Source organism: Onychostoma macrolepis, chromosome 14 (genome assembly GCF_012432095.1).
Source record: "Onychostoma macrolepis isolate SWU-2019 chromosome 14, ASM1243209v1, whole genome shotgun sequence".
NCBI classification, from domain to species: domain Eukaryota; kingdom Metazoa; phylum Chordata; class Actinopteri; order Cypriniformes; family Cyprinidae; genus Onychostoma; species Onychostoma macrolepis.
The window spans coordinates 23,099,851-23,122,170 of NC_081168.1; the positions used below are offsets into that span (position 1 = coordinate 23,099,851).

Genomic DNA, 22,320 nt, shown 5'->3' on the forward strand with positions numbered 1-22,320 from the left:
TTGTCGTCCTCTTCCTTTTTGGCATTAACTCTCTCTCGCTCTCTTTATATTTGTCTCCAGGGTGGGAGGACGAGAGACAGAGAGAGAGAGATTTGGACGGACAGAAAGAGAGAAAGATTGATATGCATTGATCAAGGAGGATAGAGAGAGGAAGGATCTACAATTTAAGTGCAGACACACACACGCTGAACTAGACGTCAACAAACACACGTTTCGCTCTCATCTGAGCGCGGCACTGTCTCATGCTACAGGTGTGTAGCAGCAGACGGCAGTTATGGGTCTCGTCATGGGAACGTTCTCCTTGCAGAGCAAACAGGTGAACTATCACACAGGTAAGAGCATTTCTCTGCGTTGTATGACTGTAGCACTCATAATTTTGAAACAGCTAGATTTTTCTTGGTTTTCTGGAAAAAAAAAATTGGGTTTTTTGCACAGGGAAAACATGCATTGTCAAGGGGTTGCTAAGTGTTTTCAGTGTTTTTTAGCATGTTTCTATTTGGTTGCTAGGGTTTTCTGGGTGGTTGCTAGGTGGTTGTTTATTGTCTGCAGTGAAAAGCGTCTCTGTGATCTTCTGGTCTGTAGATATGTTTTGCTTTCCATGTAGATTTTTTTTTCCGTCTGTTTTATGGTTCAGCGGATGAAAATGGTGTGCCTGATCGCTTAGAATAAAGAACAATTTGTCTAATGTCTAAACAATTTGCACTCAGAAATGGATAGTAAATGTAACATTTTATCAAAAAGAAACAGTAAGGTACGCATTGAAATAAATGTTATTTTGAAGAAGGAAGAATAAAATGGTATTTTCCAATAATGTTTTACTTACAACTTACAAAAAAATCATTTTTTACAGTGTTGTAAAGATTTGATCAGATCACTAAGGATGAGAGTGATGCTCAACTAGGCAAACTGCAATAATAAGCAATTGTCGTATCGTATGCTGTTTGAATGTCACTGGTTTAATGATATGTTCTAGAACACGAAGTTTTCTTATTACACTAAGTGCATTAACCTTTATAAACAAATTTGAATGAGTGAGAAATGCTTTTATGTGTTTGGCTTGTAAGAGTTGGTTTGTGTTTCTTCAGGTAAAACAATGGCAAAGCCTATCGTATGTGTGTGAGCAGCGTTCACTCATAGATCTCTCTCTCTTCTCGCTTTCTCTCAATGTTCCCAGATGAGACGTTGTGTAAATACACAATGAGCTGGCGGTCTATAAAAGGTTATGGTATTCACTCTAGCATTAAATCAGCTTCTCTGTGTGTGGCTTTATGAAAATCAGAAAATATGTTAGGTTTGTGTGACAGCTGGATTTAGGGGCAGGCCAGTGGGATTCACAGTGGTACAATACACAGAGCAGGCTAGTAACTGATTACATGTAATCTGGATTACGTAATCAGATTCTAAAAATTAAAGACTTCTAATTAGATTAGATTATATTTTAAAATACTCCTAATCAGACTACAGTTTTAAATGTTCCTTTCTAAAATAGCCTACTGCTTATATACACTCAGACAATCATTGAGCTTTGTGGACATTCACACAGAGATCAGTCATTAGTCAGGTGGCGACACTGCAGTTGAACACACTGGATTTACAAAAATAATTTCAGGTTATAGAAGTGTTTCAACATTGCATCAACTATTGATGAACCCATGAATTTAATTTGAATTCCCATAGGTTATTTGAAAGGCTTTTGTCTTTCAAACACATTAAAATGCACAAATTAAATTATTTCTATTTTCTATATAGAAAATATAATCATAAAATGGGAAAAGAGATTGAAAATATATTAATATATAAAAACAAAAATTCATGAGAGCTTGAACACACAGTAACTAATGATACTAAAAGAGTAAAAAAATAATTGTAGAAAGGTTAAATGTAATGTTTGTGTTGAACATTTTTTGTGCTGAGATAATAGTTTATATTCTGCTGCACTCATGTCAGAGTTTGGGATTGAAAATCATAATTGTCGTTTGTGACCTTTTAAATTGCCGTGTGCATACAATAGCAGACTGAATCGTATTGAATAACATCTGTATGAACAGGTAACTGAAGTCAGTCCTCACCCCCACCCTTTGACCATATCACATCTGTCCTGAACGTTTCAGGTATAGTCTGTTTGCTTATATGATGTGATTTGTTGGTCACTGAGTGTGTTAACTAGAGGCGAGTAAAAGAGCTGCGTACAGGGCTGCATTAGCATTCAGATCACTAGCTGCTGTGCTTTTGTATCGGTATCCAGACACACAGAGGTCTGTGCTGTGGGATTACAGGTCTCCTCTACTAATAACTAATGGCTGAATTAGCTTTCATGAATAAATAAATTCTAGATTACTATCTGTCTGTGTAAGTCATACTAATGAAGCACTTTTGGCCCAGGGCATCATGGAAGATTGGCTCCGTTTGTTCACAATCCTTTAAATGAAGTGGAAGTATTTCACTGAGCTGCTGTGTGTGTATGCGTATGCGTATGCGTGTGCGTGTGCGTGTGCGTGTGTGTGTGTGAGGGGGGGGGCTACTTCTTATCTTCAATTCACACAGACAAAGCCACTTATCTGCGTTTGCTTTAACTCTTTGATGTGTCTATAATTAAACCACAAAGGAATAGAATATTTCCTAATTTTTCATTTTACTAGAATAACAAGAATGTAATACTTGGCAATATTGCTTTTTTTGCAAAGTGAATGAATTTTGAGTTATACCTCTGTTCATAACAATAGAAAATAATTTGAAATATTTCAGAGATTGGTTAGGCATGTTGAATGTATGTTGTCATAAATAAAAAATACAAAATGAAATTAAATTCAGATGAAAATAAATGTGCTCATCAGTAGTTGATGCAATGTTGACATATTGAGAAAACGCATGTTAAAGTTGAAATGATTAATAATTTATTGTTATTGTATGAATTATATATAATCACATAATCAGTAAAAACATATACAAGTAACTAGTCTGATTTACAAGCAGTTTAAAATGTAATATAATCTAATTTCAAGTACTGAATTTTTGGAATCTGATTACGTAATCCAGATTACATGTAATCAGTTACTAGCCAGCTCTGTCTGTGGTGGTGTGGATGTAACATAATGTTAAAGATGGCTGTAGTGGAGAAGCATCGGATATTAACACTGTAACACATTATTTTTAATATGACTTTTGTCTTGACTTTTTAATATTTTCTCTGTATTTTCACTCCCACCGGAGCTAAACACCAGCTCTGAAAGTCTCATCTCAATGCATCAGTAGATCGGTGTCTGAAATAGATGCCCAAAGGCCAAAATGAACACCTGCCAAATGCTTAATGAAAGTAAAAATTAATTTTGGCAAGTAAAACAACAGTTGGCTGAGAACTTTATTACAAAATGCCACATTATGTGTTTTCAACTGAATTATAGAAATGATCGTTTGACATTCGCTAATTAGAATTAAACAACCTCCTAAAGAAAACATCTGTTGTGAATCACACCCCTCCCCCCTTTCCCCCGTTTGGCAGAACATATGTGAAATTGCTCATATGAAGCCACCAAAATTAAAACACGAGGATTGCAAACACAAAGGGTTCATGGTTTTGTAATAGGTGCAGTTTCAATGAGATGAGAGTGTCATAAGACCTGTGCTGTTTTTCACTAACATTTATGGATGCTTATATAACATTTATGGAACTACATTTTCCACAAATTTATTTTACAGGTTTTGTGCAGTTGTTTTGATTTGAGAAACAAGTTACATTTCTACTTTCAGCATTATTTGTTCTTTAGACATTCTTCCTTAAAGCTGCAGTCCGTAATTTTTTTGGTTAAAAATGATCCAAAATAATTTTTTTTTTGCAAGTATTGTAATCCAGAAAGGTAAAAATGACAATCATCAGTGACTGGAGATTCACCCGTAGTCAAAACCAAAAGAATTCGTACTGAGAAATGGCTACAGAAAAAAAGAGAATGCTACCGGGCCATTGCTAAAACAAAAATAAATATTTGCAGGGCTTTTGAAAGGTGGCATGAACTCCTTGTTTTGAAGGGGTTTAAAACAGACGCAGAGACAGCTTTTTTCTGCTGGACAGGTAAGATATTTCGATGGTTCATTGGGTAATAAGGTAACAGTAGCACACTTGTTCGCTTAATCAATACAGTTATGGAGTTTCTTATGTTGTGCTTTTTTTTCCGTCTTGCTATGTTCATTATGATAAAAGATTTATTTCAAAGAGAACGAGTTGTAAGGAAATTTAATTTGCTTTTTGGGTTACAAGAACAATTTCTATGCAGACTGTACAGAAATTGAAATCTACAGGTAATGCTAATAGGCTACACACTAAATAAATACACACACGCACTCACGCAATGCTAATGTTATTAATGTCAATAATTTGAAAACAAAGTATAACAATAATAATAATTGGCACGGTTTGATGTGATATGAGCTAACCGATCATTAGATTTAATCACCATTGATAGCGCAATTTATTGTAATGCTTTTTTCCTCAGTTGATGAGAACAAAAGTGGCAGTTGTTACTTACTTATTCAGATGACATTCTCCAGTGAAAACTCTTATTTGGGTCATACTTTCAAGATTTAGAATCTGTGAATGCAAAGTGCAGTATCCACACCAGTGCGGTGACTGACAGCCACACATTAGATTCATCGGCGCTATCTGTGCCGGTGCACAACCCATGCAAGGAAGATAATTCCGCAAATAGCTACAATTGCAGGTTTTCAAACAGAGATGGCGACAAAGAGGCAACACTTATGGACTACAGCTTTAAGAAAGAAGTGTCAACTTGTATGCAAATGGCACCCTAAACCCTTGCGGTCTTCCTCTGAGTCCACACTTTCGTGACGTAATGCCGCGTTGACTGTTGAGTAGAAGTCTGCTGCGGAGCAGAAGTGTGAATCGAGGGTGCATAATGGCCACAAATGAACTGAACGTTTAAATGACGAATGGGACACCCTATGGGTGTACACCGCAAGCGGCGGCCATAGTTAGTCCGTAAGACCGCAAGTGCACATGAACTGTTCCATTTGGGACAGGGCCAAAGTGACCCACTTTTTTTTGTTTTTTTTGACCATTGAAAATATATACAATTTAATATTTACTCATGGAGTCACATTGAAATCACCATATCTCTGGAATGGAATCATATAGGACCTTAAAAATTAAGACCCCAAAAGGATAGTTTGTTAAAGGGATCCTATTATGCACTTTTCAGAAGTCTTGATTTGGTTTTTGGGGTGTACTAAAATAGGTTTTCATGCTTGATTCTTCCAAAAATGCATTATATTTCATGTTTTACATTATTGCAGCCCCTCTCTTTCCAGTCTGTCTTAAACGCTCTAGTTCCTGTTTTGATGAAACGCCTCCTTCCGAAACATGTGTTCTGATTGGTTAGCTGGCCCAGTGCATTATGATTGGTGAATCATTTAGAGCATGTTCCAGAAATCAGTTTCAACTGCTCAAATTGATGATCAATTTTGCCATACCAGTTTAAGCCTGATTAAGACCCTGGGAATGTTTATGAACAAGAGGATCGTGCAGAACCTTTGCAATCACAAGTAAAGGGGTTTTGGGACCAGGGTGGAACAACCAGGCCTCGCCCATGGGCGGGGATTATTTAAATGAGTGACATTGTGACATCACAATATCCGGAGGAAGCACACTGTAACCTGAACGAGCCGTTTGTTGTAGTTCTTACAAAGTTTTTTTTTCTGTTAAACAGAATATCTGTTTTTAGATTGGACTTAGAGAGCTTTGTAACCTTGCAGATCTTTTTTATGCTCAAACAGTATTATTACACACTAACTATAGTTGAAAAAGTGAAAAAGCATAATAGGACTCCTTTAAGAACCAGAATCTAGAAGGATATTAAGATCTTAAAATCTTTAATACATTTTGAGTTACATGCATGCAAATATCAGGAGGGAAAACCACATAGAGTTTTTTTCTTTTTTTGATCCGTCACTATTGGCATATTGTGGCATATTTTGATTTTGACCTCACTCTTATATCTTCATTTCGGCCTTTTAGTATATATTTGTATTTTATTTAAAATATAATTTAAATTTATTTATTGAAGTTTATATTCTGAAATAAATAATAAAAGTTAGCTTCTTATGACTGATAGCTTTAATTTTGGCCTTTGGTTGCAGCACTATTGGTTGCAGCACTATTGTAAAGTCGTTCAACGATGAACCCTAATTTTTCAGCAGATTTCAAACAAGTAATGTGTACATGCCCCCTGTCTGCTATTGGTCAGCCAAACATGTAGCCCCACCCCTCTCTCACATCATTGGTTGATTGAGTGCCAAGCCAGTTTTTCTTTGATTTTTAGGAATCAATCAACGAATGACTCGGTTGTACTCCGTAGATTAAGTTTGGAGAGTATTTTAATATCTTTTAAAAACCTTATGTTGTGGAAAACAGCCTGTGTTTCTGTTCTAGATGTTTCTGTCCAGAGAGAGCGAGTGCGCGGTGAACGTCTGAAAAACATACACAAGAGGTGTGTTTATTACACAGCTATTTTATGGGCTGTTGAACAAACAGGTTGTGGGCAGATTAAATGTCTTTGAATTCTCTCAATGTCTCTCTCTCGCTCAGTCTTCCAGCTGTATGAGTTTAAATGGCCCTGAAACGGCAGACATTACAGATGATTCATTCATTACATAAAGACGTGCGGCTCTTCACTGAGACCTCCACAGAGAGAGGGAGGAAAATCAGGTCAGGTTACCAAGAAAAAATGAAAGGCAGTGAATGAAAACAGTGGGTGATGAGACAGAAACAGAACTACACATCCGCTTTCTTTGTCATGCTTTTCTGCGTTTCCATTTCTCTGCCTCGCGACAACACAAATGTCACCTCGTACCACATTAATATCAGCGCTTACAGGGCTTTAAACCTAAATCAGCTTCACAACACAAAAGTATTGTGGTAATATGTCATTTTGGTATGTACACTGAAAAAAGTAGATGTAGGATTTACTTTACTAGCAATTTCTATATGAAAATTGTTTCTAAGTTCACAAATAATTTCGAAGAAATGGCAAATAACACATTGAAGTGGAAAGACCGAAATGGTATTTTATATATACTATACTTTATACTGTTATTTGTCCTTTTACAGGGAACGTTTATCAATAATATTGTATATGTAATGATGAAAATAATAATTCTGATCATTTTAAGTGTAAAATGTATTTTATAATTATTAGTAGTAATAATAATATTTAAACTGGAATAATGATAATAAAATAAATAAAAAACAACAAAAAATACATTTAAATAATAAAATATTTATTCTTTTTTTAATATTTTGTATTAATTGTATGTTAGTGCTATCAAACGATTTATCGCGATTAAATTTTGAAGCATATAAATTGAAATGAGTATTTTCTTGTGAAACGTACTGAAATGATCTTTTAATGTTTTATTTACAACTTCAGTTTTTTTAATAGTGTACTATACAGAATGATTACCATGCTAATTTATTCTGGTATTTGCATGCAAAAAACACCATAGCGCTACCTTTGTACATGGTCAGAATCTCCATGCTGCATGTTTATGGTAATACCATGGTATATGTTCCTTTTTTTGTATGCAAATGCAGATTTTGGAATCTGCTTTATTCCCACTGGAGGAAATGCCCGTAGCACAGGAGCAGTGAAGCAGTGAAGCAGGAGGCGATGTGAGATGTTGGCATCAGGCTGATGTGGCCGGCCGCCAGCGCTATGTGACTTCAGCTGTGGAAAACGAATATCACGGGCTAATTGTTATTTGTAATATGTCAGTATGAGCAGAGCGAGACACCAAGCAGATCAGAGTAGTTAGACTGCCCTTAGTGAGTTCTTTATTAGTAGAGTCGTGAAACAAATTCAGACGTTCTGCTTTTTATTAAATTTTAATGTCAGCCATTTGACACTTTTATTAGCAGTGGGAGCAGAGAGAGGGAAAGAAGTGATTAATGTCTCGAGCCAGATTAAAACTCAAATCACCTGAGTTTAATGACTAAAATCTATCCTTTTTTTTTTTTTTTTAAAGGAAAACTTTTCTTGAACTCTGTTTTGTGGTGAATGAATGATTAATTGAATGAATGAATGCTGTTAATAGTTGTAATTAATAGTGTTTTAATAGTAATGTTAATAGTAGTAATAATATTATAAAATGTGTTATTATTAAGTGTATTATTATTATTATTATATTACGTTTAAATGAATAAAAATTGCTGTTAATAATAATACAAATCAATACATTTAAATTAAATAGTAATTATTATATATAATTATTTATTATTATAAGTAATTGTTGCTGTTGTTGTTAATTAATGAAAAATTAAATAATAATTTCAATTATTAATATTATTAAATTATTTTAATGTCATAATTGATGTTAATAAAATAACAAGATCAATACATTTAAATATAATAATATTTAAATTTTTATTAATATTATTTATAAAATAATAATTTTAATTATTTATATAACTTTAATTTTAAATGTAATTGCTGCTACTGTTAAAATTAAATGAATAAAATATTATTAAATTGATATTATTATTATTATTACATTTGAAATATAATTCAATTAAAACAATTAAAATGTATTTAATTTTGAATTAAATTTAATTGATTATTATTATAACTCATGATTACATTAAATACCCTTCAAAGCTGGCAATAAGATTACTTTTGAATCTGTGATTATTTACAGTCGGTGGTGTAATTAAGTATTTCGCAACAAGCATTTTATGGACAAAATCCTAAAAATGCCTTGATCAACACATTATATGACCCTATATAATATGGTGGCTGTAAGTGGAATACGTTGTGCATGCTGAAAGAGCATGACAACTAGGTATACCTTAATTTTCAATCTTTACTTTATTTGTCCCTCATGAGGGAAATTTGTTTTGGGCAATACAGGTAAAAACTGCATAACAAAGTACCAACATCAATAATAATGATCACACAGTTGTGTCCCTTGAATTAGAGTTTAACAGCCCTGTAGCCAAAGGAACAAAAGAGTTTTTATAACGGTTATATCTAGACATTGGAGTACGAAAACGTAGACCAAATTGGAAGTAATTCAAATTCTTGATGAAGCACATGAGAAGGGTCCTGAGTCATTTTCATTGCCTGTTTAAGAATAATCTTATTAAAAATAGACTGAAAATTGGGGTAAACCCCCAGACCAACCACTTTCATAGCAGTACACACCAAACAGCTCAACTGAGATCTAAGAGTAACTTTCAAATTACCAAACCAGGCTGCTATACCATATAGTAAGATGGATTCAATACAGGCATGATTAAACAACAATTTTCAATAATTCAGCAGTGCTTCGTCAATTATTCTTTACTGTACATACCCTTCATCCACATATGTGCACTCTAGCACTCAAACACAGCTCTGACAGACCACATCTTGTCAGTTATTCAGTTAAAACAATAGCCTTTCAAAAACTACTGTAATTTTTGCAGAAATTATACTTACAGTGGTATATTTTTATAAAGCTTGTATGACGGTACAATGAAAGTTTCACAATGTATTCGACAAAATGTAAATAACTTTCTACAGAAAACATTAATAAACAAATCTGACTTGCTATTGGTCAGAGATTTTCTTGAACGTCACTTAGTTTTAATAATCAGGTTGCATGATAGAATTAAGCTAATAAGTTTTACGTTATATAAGATTTACATCTTATCAGACGTAAATGAGGGGCTTAGAAAACACCATATGACAGCGGAGCACATGGCCAGCTGTCAAAACAAAAGGCCATGTGCTCCAGGACAACAAAAGCAAGGCAGCCCCCACCGAGATCGTGACAGTACCCCCCCTCCCAAGGAACGCCTCCAGGCGACCTAAGGGGGGGGGGGGTTACCTGGTCTCCGGCGGAAGTCCTCGATCAACGACCGATCCAGAATGTCCCGAGCCGGAACCCAACTCCTCTCCTCCGGACCGTAACCCTCCCAGTCTACCAGGTATTGAAAACCCCTGCCACGACGACGAACATCTAGTAATCTCCTAACAGAATAGACAGGAGCACCATCCACTAGACGAGGGGGAGGGGGGGCAGGGGATGACACGTTGGCATTGAGAGGAGACCTGAAAACAGGTTTAACCCTGGATACATGAAAAACAGGGTGTACCCGACCAAGAGAGGAAGGTAACTTGAGCCTTGCCGCAACCGGATTAAGGACCTTGGTGATCTGGTATGGACCAATGAACTTGCTAACTTGCGAGAGACAGCCTTGAGAGGCAGGTCCTTGGTAGACAGCCATACCTTCTGACCACAGACATAGCGGGGTGCCGGAATCCGGTGGCGATCGGCCGCTGCTTTGGTCCGTCTGGAGGCCTGGACCAAGGCCTTCCTAGCCTTCTTCCAAACACTACGACATCTTTGGATAAAGGCTAGGGCAGACGGTACCGCAGCATCGGGTTCCTGAGAGGGAAACAAGGGAGGTAGATAGCCCATAGAACATTCAAACGGTGACATACCTGTGGAGGCTACTGGGAGAGTATTGTGGCAATACTCAACCCAAGTGAGCTGTTGGCTCCATGAGACAGGATTGCGGAATGCCAGGCAGACTCGTGGAGGCCCCGATCTGTCTACAAAATTCCTGCCAAAAACGGGAGACAAACTGGGGACCCCTATCAGAGACCACATCAACCGGAAGACCATGGATCCGGAAGACGTGGTCAGTTACCAGTTGGGCTGTCTCCTTGGCAGAAGGGAGTTTGGGAAGGGGCACGAAAAAGCAAAGTGGCCTGACTTGCCACAGTAGAGGCAGAGGCCCTGAACCAGCCTTTGCTGTCTCTCTCGGGCCGACAATCGAAGTTGGCCCAACTGCATGGGCTCTGGATCAGGCAGGGGTGATTGAGGTGGTGGGTGGCCCTTGAAGGGCTGGGTTTCCTCCAGCCCCCAGGACGAGCGGGGTGCCAAGCGTCGCTGACGCAAGCGGAGGCGGCCTTCGACTCGAGTGGCCAAATTAATAAAGCCCTCCAGGTCCTGGGGTAGCTCGTGGGTGGCAATCTCATCCTGGATCTCAAAGTTAAGCCCCTCCCGAAACATAGCTCGCAGCGCCCCCTCATTCCAGTTGCAGGAAGCTGCTAGAGTCTTAAATTGGATGGCATATTCAGTCACGGTACGGCCTCCTTGACGGAGCCGCGCTAGTTTGGACGCAGCTTCATCCCCCCTTACAGAGCGGTCAAAAAGTCTTGTCATCTCATCGCAAAATTCCTCAAAGCCATTGCAGAAATCCCATACGGCAGTCCCCCACTCACGAGCTCTTCCCGTCAGCAGAGTAATGACGTAAGCAATCTTTAACCGTTCTGTAGCATATCGGCGTGGTTGCAGCGCAAACACCAGTGAACATTGAGATAGAAACGCCCGACCGATAGAACGATCCCCATCATATAAGGGCGGGTTGTTGGCGTGCGGCTCAGGCTTGCGATCACGGTGAGAGAGAGGCAGGGGGGCTGCTGAAGCGGAGGACGACAGAACGTCTTGTTGAAGTTCACTGGAAGCGGCCTCTTAATTCAGCCAGCTGGGCCGTGAGGCTTTCAACCTCCTGAGCTGTGGACGAGAGCTGGCTGGCTTGGTGGCCGAGGAGAGCTCCTTGATGAGCAATGGCAGATCGAACAAACTCCTCACCGGCTGGATCCATGATGGTCAGTCCGTACTATCAGGAACGAGACCGGGATCCAATGGCAGGTGAATAATAAGAGTTTATTGAAACAAAGAGAAAAAAACAACATCCAGAGGAGGCGCCGAGCGCGAGCAAAGGAGGATCGGAAGGGGTGATCGTGAAGGGACAGGCGCACGGGCAGAGAAAAGCCACAGCGGAGAGCCAACCAGAGTCCTAGAGCAGCCGGCAACAAAAACAAAACAAACGGAGGAGCAAAACAGGAGCGCCAGACCGACAGGACTAGAAAAATAAACAAAACGAGACCGGGTCAGAAAACACAACTGGCAGCAAGATAAACTGAACATCAGTATAATGCTTACGGACTGACACCAGACAGCAAACATGAGGGGCTTAGAAAACACCATATGACAGCGGAGCACATGGCCAGCTGTCAAAACAAAAGGCCATGTGCTCCAGGACAACAAAAGCAAGGCAGCCCCCACCGAGATCGTGACACATCTGAGATCTGAATTATAAACCAGGCTCTGCTCCCAAAGACCTCGAATTGAAAGCACCTCTCTCACTCTCTTCACGTGATCAGAAATCTTGCTTCTGCTGCACTGTGCGGCGGCTCTGCGGCGCGCACTTAATGCATGGAGCAGAGCAGATGTTTTGGAGCAGCGCAGACCATGCCCTGGCACAAATGCGACCATGTCAAATTTTAACTCGCACATAACTATCGGAATCGGCATCGGTATCGGCTGATATCATTCTGAATAATCGGCTATCGGTCTCGGTGCATAGCCTGGTATGGCAAGATGTCTTAAAATGTATTTCTTTTTTAACATTTAAACTTAGACCACATTATTAGATTACCTTTTGACTTCATGAATACACATAAATGACAGCTTAATGATTTTTTATCTTTATTATATAATATTTTCTTTTTTAATATAATATATATTATAATTTAATATATACTTTAATACAATATATATATATTTTTTTCTATAATATTCATGTGGCATTTTGTTTTTTATGTCATTTATTTGATAGTTACGTATACATTATTTTATTTTAAATGGAAGAAAAACCTGTTTTTGACCTCAAAATAAAGCACTTTCCCTCTGTATATGGCAGTGGGGACGAGCAGTTTTGTGGTGCTTGGAAATCTTAATAATTAATTTAAAACAAATATTGCCACATTGATGGCTCAAGAAGGTGTAATTGTTCAAATAACACATTGTTTCATTTTAAAATATATATAAAAAATTGTAACCAAGTGTAATATTTCTGTAAAGGCTAGGGACAGAAAAATGGACATTTCCATAGAATGACCCCTATATATTTTAGGCTATAAATGTGTGACTATGTTACAGCTCCCCTTTGAAGCTCTTGTGCTTTTCTCCTTTTCCATCTCTCCAATCCTATTCTGCTCACAGGTGATTGGAGACGAGTTTTGTTCCCACTTTTGCTGCAGTTTGCTAATTTTTGTAAAATAGCTTCTGTTTTTGCTTTTCAGATAAAAGAGTGGTTTCAGTTTAATATGTTGCAGGCTAATAAATAATTAGTAATAAATAATTGATAATAAATAATATTGATGATAATAAATCATCAAAAAAATATTGGGCTTGTTTTGGGCTTGTTTTTGAAGCTGCGGTTGCTTATTTGTCTCTCGAGATTTGGCAACTGTGAACTGGGTCTTCACCTTTCTGATTTCATCGGCGGAGCAAGGTGATTTCTGAGCTGGGCTTACTTCAGGTACTCACTGGCAGTCTCGCACTTTCAATTCCACACAAATAAGTTGCTCGACGGTGCATATAAGCAGCTTTGCCGTTGGACATGCATCTTCACACACACACACAATTAACACGCACGCCCAACGAACAAACACACAGTTACACTCCCGATGTTTTGTTTTGGAAACTGATTTTTTTACCGTTGTTGTTGAACTCATGATTTGATCGCTGTGATTGAAACTGAGAGTCCAATTCTTATATGCTTCCTGAAAGTGTGTTGAAATGGAACAGTTTTTTCCTATGAACTATTGAATTAATACAACATCAGCAGACTCATTTGAAGGTGTGAATTTTTTTGATTCATTATGAAAATGGAATTGACTTGTTAACAATATATTTCACATGTTTTCTCAGCTACTTTTTGAATAGCTTGTTTCTTTACTGACTGATCTACTTGCATTGCTTTGTGTTTTCATTTTTATGTGTAGCTGGTGGTTTAAGTTATCCTGGGTTAGGAAGTGTTCATTTGAACTCAAGTAATTCTATTTGGTAGATTAATTCTACCTGGCGCTCGAACTGGTATCCTTGTTTTATGGTTAAAATTCCTATCATTAGGGTGTGCCACCGTTACATAAGTGACGCCCGAACAGGGACTTGAAACACTTGACATGAAACTTGAACTGAAAAAAAACAAAAAAAAACCTGAATTTGAATTCAATGAATGTCTTTACTTGAATTCAGAACTGTTTTCCTTTTAAAGAGCTTGTGAAAACAAAAATGTGAAATTGTGAAATTTTGTTTGTTGTGTTATTGAGAGTTAATGAGGAAAATGGAGATGTGATTAAGTTTTACTGGGTTAAACTTTGTGGTGATTGAAATGTCTGTGTTGGCCAAATTGTAAACCTTTTGAAAGTTTTGAACAACAAATTGAAAAACAAACAAACAAAAAAAAACACATACATTCTAGAGTTTCCCTTTTGATTTATTTTTTCCCAACATTTCATATTACCCACATATTTACACTGCCCCTCCTTCACCTTCGACGTCTGTGGAAATTGAACCCCCAGACATAGCAACCAGGACCAGTTCCTCCCCCTCATGTTCCCACCTTCCAATTCACGCCCACTCAGTTCAGCAGTCCCCATCCCAGGTCTCAGGTGCATTTTGCCTCCAAACCTCCAGGTGGCACTGCTACATTCCAGTCATTTCCTATGCACCTCCACTGAAACTTCACCACCTTCCTCAGTCATCACGTTTACATGCACAATTTTTGGTTCAATCGAACCAATCGAACTGAATTCATTCCGATTGATGAATCTGAATGTAATGTTTACATGAACGCTAAATAAAGTGATCGGGTTGATGTGCGTGTTTATATGTCACAGGCTTCAAATCGGAATTTTTTTTTTTAATTTTTTTTTTACATGCGCACACTGCACAAATATAGTGTTTCTCACTGTTTGCACATAATAACTACTCTCTGTTTCTTTATTTGTTTTTAACAGCAGAATTAATATTTTTCCATTTCTGGATAAATATACATATGCCGTGCTGCTCATATTTATCATGCAGAAAAATGCTCCTCCACACGCACAACACGGGTTGCCTGTGGGTGAGAGTCCGAAACAAGGATTGGTGGGAGATTTTCCTGCTCCACTTCACAGTTGCCGAGTGAAAGGAGAGTTTTATAATGACAGGACGCGCACTTATACAACATTTTATTCAAAAGGATGAACCGCTCGTTCCGCGCGTCATACGTCAATATGCTATTTCTGCGTCATTGCACATGCACAAGCGCTGGAAACCAATGTTAACAGACACAGAGATGGTCAAGTTAATTCTTAAAAACATCAAACCTCACCTGGCTAGTCAGTTGTGCAGCTGGGTTAATACAGTGGAAGGACTGGTGAAGTTGGGTCATCATTTGAGAAAGATTACGAACAACTACAGTATGGAACTGGCACGAGTTGACAATCATTCTCTGATATGCCACTAAAACCAACATGTGAAGTTGTTGACAAATTCAGTCAAAACCAGTTTGAAAATTTGCATCGTTTACCAGGTAACAAAAGATAATTTCCACACACTAAACAAGGGACTCAGTCTATCAGCAATGCTGTAACCACTGTAGTCACAGAAAAAAGCTAAATAAAACCCAAGAAGTTAACTTCAACAACTTTTCCTTCTCCACCTCCTCCAATTATTCCACCACAATTGTGCCAATATGCAATTAGCAATTGGACAGGGAAATCAATTGTGGATACAGGAGCAAGTTATACCATGGTTCCTGAAAATCTGTGGAAACAGCTTACCACACCTGAGAAACTACAGCCTTGGAGTTTGGGGCCATTGTATTTAGCAAATGGAGAAGCAGAAGTTCCTGTTGGACGGATACAACAGAGAATTTGTGTCCGTGATCATTCGTTTACCTTACCTATTTCTGTCCTTCCTTCCAAAGCCCTGGCCTATTCAGTAGTTTTGGGTTTGAAAGTCGAATCCAGAAGAACAACATTTGTTTCAACCTGGAAATGCCACTGTTCCTGCAAGTAGTCCACAAACACAAAACAAAGGAACCAACCAACAAAAGAAACCTGCAAACAAGAGTTTGTCCTTACTGAGTTTGCTACCTCCTCCTCAGTTCATGAACCTGTTGTCACCTCATGACCCCATAAACTCAAAAGCCTTGATTGAAAATATTGTGAATAATGCCCACATACCTTCTGATGGTACATGTCAACTACATCAACTGTTGGAAAGGAACACTCAAGTATATACTTCCCAACTTGGTCGGACTAATGTGTTGAAACATTGCATATATACTAACCAGCCAGTACCCATTAAACAAAAGCCATATCATATGTCTCCAGTCAAGCAAGCTTTGGTAAAGGAACAGAGATGCTGGCCAGAGGAATTATAGAACCATCACGCTCTGGATGGGCCTCTCCAGTCGTTCTTGTTCCCAAGAAAGATGCCAGCATGTGTTTCTATGTCGACTACAGGAAACTAAATGCCATAACAGACAGTGATGCTTACCCCCTGCCAAACATCACAGAGATTCTTAAATCTCTGGCAGGGGCAGCAATATTCTCCACAATAGACCTTAATTGTGGTTATTGGCAAATGGCCATGGGTCACTCAAGTAAAGCTAAGACTGCCTTCATTACTCCTTCAGGTCTTTTCTAATTCAACGTTATGCCATTTGGGCTTAAAAAAGCACCGGCAACCTTCCAAAGCTTAATGGAGACAGTATTGAGGGAACTGTGAGGAAAACTGTGTTTTGTCTATATTGATGACATTATTGTCTATTCATCAAACTTACCACAGCATTTCCAAGATCTGCAAATTGTCCTACATAGACTACAAGGAGCAGGATTGACCATTAATTTAAAGAAAAGCAAATTCTGCCTCCAAGAAATATTGTTTTTGGGTCATGTAGTGACCACTCAAGGAATCAAGGCCGATCCAAATAAAATGAAGCCATCTGGTCTTACCCTGTTCCTACCAACCTTAAGGAGGTACAACGATTTCTCGGACTCGCTGGGTGATATCATCGGTTCGTCCCAAACTTTTCACAAACTGCAGAACCAATTAATGCTCTGACAAGGAAAGGAAAAACATTTCATTGGTCATACCAATGTCAACAGGCATTTGAACAACTAAAGCCATACCTTACCTCACCGCCAATACTTGGTCACCCAAATCTGCAGCAACCCTTCACAGTATACACCGACACCAGCGACACAGGCCTAGGGGCTGTGCTAACTCAAAAAAGAGAACAAGGAATGGAAAAAGTTATAGCATATGCAAGCAGAAGCCTAAACCAAGCAGAAATAAACTACTCCGTCACAGAGAAAGAGTGTCTGGCAGTTGTTTGGGCCCTAGAGAAATGACAGTACTACCTTGAACATCGACTGTTCACAGTAATAACCGATCATTCTTCAATGGGTAATGACTTCTACCAAAACCACAAGCTGTCTCGTCAGATGGGCCTTGAAATTACAAAAATTCGATTTTATTATTGAATACAGAAAAGGAAAATTAAATGCAGTACCAGATTCCTTGTCCAGAGTGACCGACTTACCTGCATGCAACATGTTCACCAGCCAGGAGATTGAAGTTGTCTTACCTATCACTGCTGCGGATCTGTGGGAAGAACAACATAAGGGTTTTGAAATTGAAAAGATCTTCAAAGTAATGGCAGAAGGTAAGCAAGATACCGCAGACCAATATGTGGTTGTTGAGGACAAAATGTACCCTAAGACCCAACCGGATAAAGGACAAGTTCAGTACAGAATGTACTTACCCAAAAGCCTTATTCCAACAGCCCTCCAGCATTACCATGCCCATCCTTTGAGTAGACATGAAGGTATTTTTAAAACTTACAAATGACTGCAGAGTGTTGTTTTCTGGCCCAAGATGTGGACAGATGTAAAACAATATGTGAAATGATGTAAGAGGTGTCAAACTAACAAACATGATAATAAAAAACCCGTAGGCAAACTACAACCTATTACAACCACCTGACTGAATTAAATATTAGGAGTAGACATCATGGGACCATTCCCAAGCAGCAGCCCACACCGCAATGAATATCTTCTAGTCTGTGTAGACTATTTTACAAGGTGGGTTGAAATGTTCCCGATGCGAAATGCAACTGCACAAACCATTGCTCTGACTCTGTGAAAGGAAACTTACCCGTTGGGGTGTGCCAGATTTCATTTTATCTGATCGTGAAACTCAATTTGTGTCTTCACATTTCAAGGAACTGTGTTCAGAATGAAACATTGCATAAGAGTTGACAACCCCGTACCACCCACAGACAAACATGACTGAGAGGGTAAATCGAACTTTAAAATGTATGATTGCAGCATATGTAGAGAAAAATTATAGAAAATGTGATCAGTACTTACCTGAGTTCTGTTTCGCTGTTAATTCTGCCATCCAAGAAAGTATTGGAATGACCCTCGCGGAACTCCAACTGGGCAGGAAGCCCCAAGGTCCCATGGATAAGGTGCTCAAGTCTCAGGAAACCTCCGTTTCACCCTCGGATCCATTTTATGTGATCACCCATCTGACTCACCTGAAGGAGAAAGCAAAATAAAATTATACAAAAGCAAAAACAAGACAACTGAAGAATTACAATTAGAGATGTGCTGTTCAAGGAACAGGGCCGTGTATTGTTGAGAAACTTTCCACAATCCAGTGAACCACGAAGTTTCAGTGCAAAACTGGCTCCGAAATGGAAAGGACCATATCGGATAATCAAGCAGTTGGGACCTCTTAATTATCAAATAGCCTTGGAAACCACAGGCGAAGATGTTAGAGTTGCTCATGTATGCAATCTAAAACCTTGTTTCCCAACAGCTACTGATTTAGAGGTTCTCGAAAAGGAAAAACTCCATGAAATATTCAATGAAACCTCGGATGAAGAGGAGGAATTCCTGGGTTTTTAAGAAGAAAGAAAGAAAAAAAAAACCTTACACGCACCACTCACAACCAGGTGGTTGTTTTTTCCCTGGGAGGGGGAAATGTGACGGATTCTAATAGAACCGCACAAGATGGAGTGTGAGCCAATCAGGATGAATTTTGAATGAATATAAAGGAGTGGTGTTGTGAGACGTGTTGGGGTGTGACGTAGTGAGCGGAAGTGAGTGAGGCCGAAGCCAACGCCGAGTAAGAGCCGTGAGTAGCCGAAATCACCTGCACTATAGACTTTGTGAATGAGGAGTATTTGTTTTGAAAAGGATTACTTGCCGTTGATCTGGATTTTGATGGCACGTTCTGCAGCATGTGCCATTGTCAGGAGTGTCCGGCCAGGATGACAGGTTTCCATTATGTTGAGATCAACTGCCTGGCTTGTTTGAAATGGTGCTGATGCCGTCTGCAGTGCTCGATGGATTTACATGCTTTGTATACTCCAAAACACGGGTTCGAGGATCTGATCGTCATCGACTGGGTCTTCACCTTTCTGATGTCGTTGGCGGAGCAAGGTGATTTCTGAGCTGGGCTTACTTCAGGTACTCACTGGCAGCCTCACACTTTCACTTCCACGCAAATAAGTTGCTCGACTCCTCTGGTAGATTAATTATACCTGGCGGCCGAACTGGTAACCTTGTTTTATGGTTAAAATTCCTATCATTAGGGTGTACCACCGTTACAGTTGCTTTACCACAATCATTTTTAGAGTTAGCTTTATATAAAACAATAGAGGTCTATGGTATAAGGGGGTCATTGGGATAAGTTTGTGTGTGGGTGAAAGAGACAAATATTTATGTATGTATTTATTTATTTATTTCCACATATATTCAGTTCCACAGTTTTGTGTTCCAGCAGATTCTGTCAGATTAACATGTGAAGTGATTTGTGCTGAAGTTAAATATTTTGTCCTTTAGGTAAATATTTTTGTTTGTTACTTTATAAATTAGTGCATATGAAAGAAGGTGATATAATATAATTGTTCATTGCATTTATTATTTATAACTGTGGAAAACATGCCTTCATTACTTTGGCATTTAACTAAATTGTTATACTATTTTTTATTGTATTTAAATATACATATTTTTATTTTTATTAATAATATTGTATTATATTTAAATATACATGATTATGTATTTATTTATATGTATATTTTATTATATTTAAATATATTTTATTTACTAAATCTATTCTTATTTTGAGTATTTAATGACTGTTTGGTTGAAATAATAGTTGCTGCTCTGGTTGGGAAAAATAATCACCTTTTAGGGATAGTCCACCGAAATGAAATTATTTAAATTTTTTTCAAACCTGTACTACTTACTTTCTTCTGAATGATCTTTTTTCATCCAATTAATGACAGTCAGTGGAGTCCAGTATTGTTTGAACACCAGCCTTTTTCAAAATATAGTATCTTTTGTTTCACAGAAGAAATATACATGAGGGTGATTACATTTTCATTTTTGAGTGAACTGTCCCTTTAAGGCATGTCAGAGCAAATAGCTCACCTGCTATACACAGACATACGTGAACGAGCAACATTTATATTCATGTTCTCCGACACGCATTGTTTCCTTTAATCTGTTTGACTGACATCAACAACCCTTCGATCAAAACATGTCCCGCCTTTTCTCATCCCTTCTGTCAGCGACCTTGTAATATCACTCTATAGCCAATTCCCCTTCCACCAGGATGGCGGGACGTTATTGGGGCCATTCCTCTCTCTCTCTCTCGTGGCTCATCTTCCATTTCCTTCTCTGTTTCAGTCTTTATTAAACCGCTGCTGGGTGTAAAACATCAAACACTCATAGCATGTCTGGAGACAAACATATTACTTTCTGTTTCTGTTGAGTGTAAGAGGAGGAGAGAAACCGCAGACAGACAGACAGACGGGGGAGATGCAGCGTCTCACAGCCATCATCATATCTGAGTCCTAATTACTGCAATGCATTATTTATTAAAATCTAAATCGTTGTTTCTTTCTGCAGTGGAAGTGTTTCATTCAAATTTATTCATTTGAAGATGTGAATCCTTTTGAAAACGAACCACCTTTTCATGTAGCTTCACCTCTCAGTTGATGGATCATGTTGCATAAAGCCTCATGAACGTCCATCCCTTGAAAATCTTGTTTATTAACACTCCACATGCCAACTAGAGCTTATGACTTTTTAAATTATTAAATAAGCTTATTATACGCCTCTCTGGGAATACTTGATTCTCATTAGTCGATTCTGTGGTTAAATATTTGTTTTTCCAGGCAACAGATTTTCTTTGTAGCTGTGCTAGTTTCATGTTTCTTGTATCATTCCAGATTTTTTTTCTCATGAAATAATGTAGACTCAACATTTCGAATATTAATAAATGAATATATTTTATGTACTTTAATTTGTTTAAATTAATTCAAATAATTTGAATGTTCATTTGAACTTTTATTTGAATTTTAATCAGTTTAAATTTAATTTAAAAATATTTTTAATGAATGTTCATTTTAATTTTATGTAATTATTTTATTTAAATTATTTATTTTTAAGTAAATAGTAAAGCTTGCACAAATAGTTTTTATAGTATGACTCTAAATTATTATATTTTAACAACAAATAGAAATTGTATAATTTAAAAGTTAATTTAAAAACAATTTAAATTTTTAAATTTGAGTGTTGATTATTATAGTTTAAAAACAGTAATTGAATTTAAGTTTGGGCTCTGTTGTTAATTGTAACCGTACAGTAATGTAAAAGGGCTCCCATAGTTTAGAGCAGAAGCTGAGGTAGATTTTTATCCCTAAATAAACAATTTTGTCCTCATAAAAAATTTAGACTCAATATTTAATTTGTTTGATTTATTTTAAAGAATTCTAATAAATGAATATAATTTAATTAAAATTAAAAAATGTAATTCAAATTATTTGAATGAATGTTCATTTCAACAAATTAGTTTTAATTGAATTTAAAATATTTTTAATGAATGTTAATTTTAACTTATTGTTAAAATTATAATGTCAATTAATTCATCAATCATCTGCCCATAGCGCCGAAGGTGCAAAGGGCAGCAACGAAATCCTTCCACTTCTGCCGGTCGCGGGCCAGACTGCCAATCGTTCCCCAGGTGTGGTGGTGGCTTTTCAGTTCTTGTTCCACCGTTCGTCTCCAGGTGATCTTTGGCCATCCTCTCTTCCTCTGCTAATTGTCCTCCCTTCCTGAATATAGAACTGTCTCTCCTGTTGATGTTGTCACTCTTCCTGATCCAGTCCATCTGCTTTCACTAATGCCCAAAATGCGTAGATTGTATCGGCGCATCTCTGCTGTTACTTGCACCAGTTTGCCCGTATGATACATTGTATGGACATTCCAAAAAACTTTCCTTGTCTTGGTTTTGGTATTCAAGACCTCTATCTTCCTGTCAGTGACTTCTTCAAGAAGGCTTTCACCACTGTCATTCATACAAGTCCCCTGAGGTGACTCTAGAGGCCTGTCGTACCTGCTTGTG

The 22,320-nt window shown here is 37.9% G+C and overlaps 1 protein-coding gene across 3 annotated transcripts in view; it reads left to right on the forward strand.

Moving 5' to 3' along the window:
* kcnip1a (Kv channel interacting protein 1 a) overlaps nucleotides 1–22,320 on the forward strand; it is an 87,220-nt gene that overhangs the window by 34,123 nt on the left and 30,777 nt on the right. For 2 of the 3 annotated variants that reach the window (XM_058797358.1, XM_058797357.1), the window contains exon 2: nucleotides 61–332. The exons of the other annotated variant lie outside the window; for it this stretch is intronic. In XM_058797358.1, coding sequence (XP_058653341.1) covers nucleotides 275–332 — 58 coding nt within the window. In that variant the 5' untranslated portion in view covers nucleotides 61–274. The remainder of the gene's footprint in view (nucleotides 1–60; nucleotides 333–22,320) is intronic. 3 annotated transcript variants of the gene reach the window in all.